The sequence below is a fragment of the Saccostrea echinata genome, unplaced genomic scaffold (genome assembly GCF_033153115.1).
Source record: "Saccostrea echinata isolate AGI-Se365-2 ecotype Australia unplaced genomic scaffold, CSIRO_AGI_Sech_v1 ptg000009l, whole genome shotgun sequence".
NCBI classification, from domain to species: domain Eukaryota; kingdom Metazoa; phylum Mollusca; class Bivalvia; order Ostreida; family Ostreidae; genus Saccostrea; species Saccostrea echinata.
Window position 1 is genome coordinate 7,476,232 of NW_026889758.1, and position 7,665 is coordinate 7,483,896.

The 7,665-nt window shown below is 32.8% G+C and overlaps 1 protein-coding gene across 1 annotated transcript; it reads right to left on the reverse strand.

Moving 5' to 3' along the window:
- Positions 1-288: 288 nt before the first annotated feature.
- LOC133181516 (nuclear receptor 2C2-associated protein-like) lies at positions 289-7,554 on the reverse strand. Its single transcript, XM_061316005.1, has 4 exons — positions 7,517-7,554; positions 7,299-7,389; positions 3,598-3,771; positions 289-1,275 (listed from the first exon to the last, which is right to left on the reverse strand). Exons 1-4 carry the CDS (start codon positions 7,552-7,554, stop codon positions 1,156-1,158), a joined length of 423 nt encoding a protein of 140 aa, XP_061171989.1. The 3' UTR covers positions 289-1,155.
- Positions 7,555-7,665: the final 111 nt, after the last annotated feature.

Below are 7,665 nucleotides of genomic sequence, written 5' to 3' on the forward strand. Positions count from 1 at the left end.
ACTAAACATGGCTTTGCTGTTCTTGAGCAGCAGATTTTTAAAGATTTTTTCCTATATACACCTATGTAAAACTTTGATCCCCCCACTGTGGCCCCATCCTACCCCCGGTGGTCATCATTTGAACAAATTTGAATCTACACTATATGAGGATGCTTCCATATCAATATGACTAATCATGGCTTTGCTGTTCTTGAGAAGAAGATTTTTAAAGATTTTTTCCTATATACTCCTATGTAAAACTTTGACCCCCCACTGTGGCCCCACCCTACCCCCGGGGTTCATCATTTGAACAGACATGAATCTACACATTTTTTCCTATAAACGCCTATGTAAAACTTTGATCCCCCACTGTGGCCCCACCCTACCCCCGGGTTCATCATTTGAACAAACATGAATCTACACTATGTAAAGAAGCTGTCATATAAGTTTCAACTTTTATGGCCCAGTGGTTCTTGAGAGGAAGATTTTAAAAGATACCACTAAATTTTCACTTTTTAAAAAATTATCTCCCAATGAAAGAGGTCATGATCCTTCATTTGAACAAACTTAAATCCCCTTTACCCAAGGATGCTTTGTGGCAAGTTTGGTTGAAATTGGCCTAGTGGTTCTGGAGAAGGTCAAAAATGTGAAAAGTTTATGGACAGACAGACGGACTAAAGACAAAATGTGATCAGAAAAGCTCAGTTGAGCTTTTAGCTCAGGTGAAAACTCAGGTGAGCTAAAAAATTTGTTTAAAAAAAAAAAATATGTCTGAAAATCTAAAACATGAATGTTCCAACATTACATTTAAGATTGCACTTTTCGAAACATAAATATACTGATATAATATGAAGAAATAAGTTAAATAAAAAAAAATAAACATTTTTATATATGTCCATTGTATCATCTGGAATTTCCAAACCAAATTAGTCTCTGATGAATCCGATTCCTGTACTAATTTTGTATTACCCCTAACTGGTAATTATAAATTTTAATTTTTTACAGTGCAGATTTAAATAAATGTTCTCTTTGTTTTCATGTGAAATCACAATAGAAATCAGACTCTGATATGAATGTCTTGTAGCTCAAAGTATATGTATATAAGATGTACTTTGTAGTTTTAAATTCTTTTGCAAGTTATTGAAGAAGAAGGAAAACCCCAGTTATTAATAAATATCAAACTGGAATACCTAGAACCTTTAACTGATAAATTGTTATTCTACCAAAAAAGTCTGTACTGTTGTTGAATATTATTCTGAATTTTTTCAGAGAGGTTACTCGTGGTAATTTAAAGCTGTAAGCAAGGTTAAGGAAGAATGTTACAGACACACTTTCGAAGCATTTCCATTTATTTCTACAGCATTTTATGCAGGGTTTTAGGTCAGCTGAGTCACTAATTTCAAACACTTTTTATAAGCCATTTATGGGTAAAGGGGCACAATCACCCTTGAGCCTGAGAAAAGTGGCCGAAACTATCAAAATTGATGCGTTCTTTGAAAATCTTTTCTTCTGGACTTAAAGCAATTAGACGGTTGGCATGATTATGATGAGCAATTAGCTTATTACCAAGAATTTGAAATTCATAACCCTTGGGTTAAGGCCCAAGGGTAGGGCTAAATTTGTCATATATGTGATATATTATAATATGAAATATTTACCAGATCTATACACAAATGCATAAGTGTAATTAAAGTATTCACACTCTTGCACATACCCTCTTTCACCCTCTTTTTTTCTTATTTCTATATGTAAAGCTATCACAGTAAAGAGTCAAATTGTAATAGTGATAGTTTTATATTACTTAAATTATTATGATATTCAAATGTATAATTTATCAATTATACATTTATGAATATGCCACAACTGATTTTAAACTCTGAAGTGCATGTATTAATCTGTGTGTCAATCATTATTGACAAAGACAAATAATTTAAAATCAAATATTGTTAATATTCAATAAAATAATTTATCAAATAAAATAATTAAATATAAATTAAACAAAACAAACTAATTGAAATAAAATAAACAATTAGCTAAAATTTTAGATCCACCCCTTGTACTATTCCTATGCCTGAAATAAGCTACCTGAGTAGAATTCAACTTTCTTTAATCCTGTTGGTCAAAACATTTACCTCCAAATTCTGGGCATGAGACAAAGGCATTATTCAGCTTGATTTCAGACTGAGAAGACATGATTCTTATATATAAATTATAACTTTTACTGTGAACTGGCAACCAGATCCTAATATGTAAGTAACTTATTTACTTCTACTTATTAACAAAATATATTTCAAAATCTGATTTATCTGAATTATCTGAAATTAATAAACTAATGAAAATATTGAGTGTGCAAGAGTTGAGAGTGAATGATATTATTTTATTACAGTACATACAATGATAAAGTGCCAGTAATTGTTGTTAATACAAAAGTACCAGGCACTCTGTTCCATAAACAGGTACATTTCCTATTTTTACAAATGTACTTATCATTTTTATATTTTCTTAATTAATAAGTGGACTTATAATGCACTTAATGACTATAATAAATAATGTAAAACAATTCAATATATGTTTCAAGGGAATATATATAAATTGTACAAGCATAAATGTAGATTTTTATAAAATGCTGTGAAAAGGGGAATAACTCTTTCAAAGTATGCATAGTAAGAATGTATTGTGATTTTATGAGTATATTGTATGTTTAAAGAATTGTTATCCTGACTATATTAAATTGTACTAATATTATTTATATGTATATTTACAGGGTATTATTATTTACAGATATTCACAAATAATAAATCAGCAATAACGAACCTGCAGGTGTCTTGGTTTTTAATTCATCATCTATACCTGACCGGACTCCGGTTACAAAATTGATGTAGGTCATGTCATTTAATGTGTATTCGATTTACTTCATTAGAAGAAATGAAAGTACGTACTGATTGTTGATTAATCTAAGTGAAAGCACAAATAAAAAAAAAAAACATTAAAAAATTTGTCATATGTTGAAAATGCAATTACCAAGTACATCTTACAAAATCTCTACTCCTGCATACTGGGAGGCAAACTGTTTCAGTGCATGATTATACTTGTAATAAGAAACTAGGATTCATCAAGATTTTGAAATTCAATTCATATCTAAAGGATTCAAAATTCAGGCTCCATGGTGAGACTCAGTTGGTCATACATTGAAAATTTGTTATACAGTACCTTGAAAAATTATTTTTATTCCTGGACATTTAGCAAGAAAACTTCATGCATGGTGACTGTAAACTATTTGACCTTTATCACATTTATATCCCCCAGGGGTTCAGTTAGCAAAGTTGATCATATATTAACAATGCACTTTATCTTTAAAAATCTTTTCTAATCCCAATTATCTAGGAACAAACTTCATGAATTTGATGATGAATATATTCCTCATTCCTCAACAAAGTTTAAAATTCATGTCACATGTACAGATTTTCAGTTCAAGGTGGGCCAAATGTTGTAATATCAGGCAAAAAAGCATGATGCTCAGGTGACTGTCAAGGCCCAGGGGCCTTTTTATTATTTCAGGCAAAAACAACTTTTCTGTGTACATGTATATGATTATGTATCATTGTTATAAAAGGATATTTGTATGGAATTCACATCTTCTGGGAAGAATTTCATGACAGTGTGTTTATCATTATTTTCATCAGTCATCTGTATACAGCAATCTTTCCCTGCAAATCCACCCTGAAATTGGATCTGGATTTCTTCCACATTAGATAATGAGTTCAGAGTAAGTTCAATCCACTGGGGGGAACCCTACAAAATATTTCCAAATATTTGGCAGAAATCAAAATTAAAAACATATTAAAGGGTTTTTAAGTTTGTTCAAATATGGGGCAGAACCCATTTCCAAAAGGGAGATAAAAAAGAAATATGATTGACTGTAGTTTTCAAATGTTTGTAATAGTTTGTTAATAGGTAAGCATCCTCAGATAAAGCAGATAATAATTGGTTGACACAGAAAGGGATCAAAGTTTTACTTAAGAATAAATAGGATTTTTTTTTTTATAAACAAGCATTTGGTCAGAGAGTATTGCATAAGGCAATACTAGTTCCTAACCTACAAGTGTAATCTGGCTCTTCAAACTTTAAAAATTAAGAAGGTCATAATTCCCTAAAAAATCATTGAAGTGGAACTAAATGGAAACTTGATCTATAACTCATCAAGGTAGACTCATATACCAAAAATCAGCTCAATATCTGCAAGTGTTTAGGAAAAAAAGACGAGGAGGAAACCTACAGTCCTCTCTGGTTTTGTCAGTAGGGGACTGACAAGCATTCTGAGAGATTTACATAAGCATAATTAGTCCCCTACCTGCAAGTGTAATCTGGTTCTTATTAAAAATTAAAAAGGTCATAATTCTCTCAAAATTAATTGAAGTGGAACAAAATACAAACTTGATCTATAACTCATCAAAGTAGATTCACATAACAAAAATCAGCTCAGTATCTGCGAGTGTTTAGGAAAAATGTGTGGAAAACCAAGTGGGAAATCTGTTACCCTTAATTAAAAAGAAAAAAAAAATATTAAAAATATTTCCGTCAGAAATCACTGAAGCAGAAGGAAATGCATACTTGATCTGTATAACTCATCAAGGTACACTCACACACTAAAACTCAACTCAATATCATAATATCTACAAGAGTTCACAATATAACAAGAAAGAAGAATTTATGGCTGGATTGGGAATCGAACCTGGGACCCCTCTATCACTAGTCGGGTGCTCTACCAATTGAGCTACCTAGGCTGATATCCATGACCCAAACTATTACATTATTTCCTCCTGAAATTGTCTTTGCCCTCAAAGACTTTCACCTGCAGGTCCAGGGGTGGTCTGAATGACACCAAGTTATGTAACAGGAAAGTAGAAAATATATGGCTTGACCTGGAATGAGCCCTGGGACCCTTGCATCACTAGTCAGGTGCTCTACTGACTGAGTCACCTAGGCCAATATCCACGACCCAAACTATTACAAGAACAAGAGGCCAATGGGCCATATCGCTTGCCTGAGCACTTTGGGTAGGGAAAAGCAGAAATCAGTTCAATATTAAAGTGTAAGAGGCCTTGCCCTACTCCCAGGGACATGATTTGAACACACTTGAACCTACATTACCTGAGGATGCTTCTGAATTAATATGACTAATCATGGCTTTGCTTTTCTTGAGATTTTAAACATTCTTCTTTTTTAAACATTCCTATGTAAAACTTTGATCCCCCATTGTGGCCCAACCTACCCTTGGGGGTCATGAATTGAGCAAACATGTGGAGCCCTGATATATCGGTTTTTGATTTCGATGAACGGTGTTGCCATGGTTACTAAAAATAGAAATTTCCTTGAAAAACTTTCAAAATGCTACTTCTCCTACAGTTTTGATCTGATTTCAATAAAACTTGGCATTTAAGTAGACTACACTAAGATACATAATTCTGTGTATCGGTTTTTAATTTTGATGAACGGTATTGCCATGGTTACTAAAAATCGAAATTTCTCTCTAATACTTTCAAAATGCTACTCTTCCTACAGTTTTGGTCTGATTTCAAACCAGTAGATAAGTACAAACCAGTAAAGCTACAGTCTCATCAGAGACTTCTGGTTTTGTTTAGTGTTTTGTTTTAACTAGACACAGATCTGGAGCTTGCTGGTCTGAAAAAAAACCCAGAAGTCTCTGACAAGACTGTAGCTCTACTGGTTGTACTTATAAATGAAGATAAAAGTAGCACTTGGACTTGAAACTTTGCAACAGCAATAAATAGAATAATGATCCTTGGTTTAGTCTCTTTTTGTGGCAAGATTTATTGCAATCAGACTAAAATTGTAGGAGGAGTAGCCTTTTAAAACAATATTACAGAAATTTTGATTTAAGTAAAAATGGCAACATCATTCAACAAAATCAAAAAACAATAACATCAATTATGCATCTCAGTCTAGTCTACTTGTATGCCACGTTACACTGAATTCAGACAAAAAGTGTAGGAAGAGTAGCATTTTGAAAGTATTCCAAAAAAAATTTTATTTTTAGTAACCATGGCAACACCGTTCATCTAAATCCAAAACTGGCAGAGAGAATTATGTATCTTAGTGTAGTCTACTTGTGTGCTAAGTTATACTAAAATCAGACCAAAACTGTAGGAGGAGTAGCATTTTGAAGTTATTTCAAAGAAATTTCTAATTTTAGTAATCATGGCAACACTGTTCATCAAAATCAAAAATCAATACACAGAATTATGTATCTTAATGTAGTCTACTTGTTTGCCAAGTTGTACTGAAATCAGACCAAAATGGTAGGAGGAGTAGCGTTTTGAAAATATTTCACAGAAATTTCTATTTTTAGTAACCATGGCAACACCATTCATTGAAATCAAAAACCGATACACAGAATTATGTATCTTAGTATAGTCTACTTGTGTGCTTAATTATATTGATATCAGATCAAAACTGTGGGAGGAGTAGCATTTTGAATGTATTTCCCAAAAATCTCTATTTTTAGTAACCATGGCAACATCGTTCATTGAAATCAAAAACCGATACACAGAATTATGTATCTTAGTGTAGTCTACTTATGTACCAAGTTATATTGAAATCAGACCAAAACTGTAGGAGGAGTAGCATTTTGAAAAATTGTTTACAGAAAGATGGACGATGGACACCTTGCTATCACATAAACACTTCTGGTCTCTAACCAGTAGTGTTAATGAGATGGGCGACCAGAGAGCTACAGTGCCACCCATAAAAAAACTATATATTTATTGTGCAAAAAAAGTTGCGCTCGGTTTTGGATTAATTTCTCCAAATTCTTACCTCAACTGCACAAAAGCTCTATTTCAAAAAAATTCATTAGACCTCTATCAATTAACTACTCTCCTAGGTGACATCTGCACGAAGCGCACTGGACCGAATTATCTTGCCACTCAAATTGGCAGCATAAATGGGCAAAATCTTTGATGATCTCAATATCAGTCCCAGGAGAGCTATAAACAATTGTTATAAGGAATGTTTAGTTGTGGAAATAGTAAACTATACTAGTATGTTAGGAACACACGGTTAGTAATATTTTGAGATGGCAGTTTGAAGAAAAGAAAAGAAAAATAAATTGAGAAACGATGCACTTTTTGTGTGCAATTATTTAAATATACACTTTTTCCAGTGGGTGGCACTGCAGCTCTCCGGTCTGTCTGTCAGTATATATTTTTTTTCCGGAGAGCTACATTTCTTGAGTTTTGTGTGTGTTTGGGATATTAGAATGGGGATGCTATCAGGCATAGCAACTGTTAAAACATTACTTGATCAGAATTCCAACATGTATCCTCTTCCCCATCTACCATATGTCTTGGTCCATATGTTTTGATGGCTCTATTCAGCACTGAACTAACTCTGTAAAGTAGTGCAATTAATGTATTGAATTCGAAATTACCTCAGTTGGGGTAGCTTTTGTCTCATCATAAATAAAGTAACTTCAACTTCTTATGAAACAAAATTGTGCTTTTGGGGTTATACTTGCCTTAAACTAGTGTCTTTGCTGGTCAAACTGCTCGTCATCATTTTCACATGTGTTTTTGTCAATAAGGTAAATAAAACGCATTGGAGACCTCGGAATGTGTGTGTATTTTTTTTTTATCAAGTTTATCCATAGAGGGTTTTTTTTTTTTT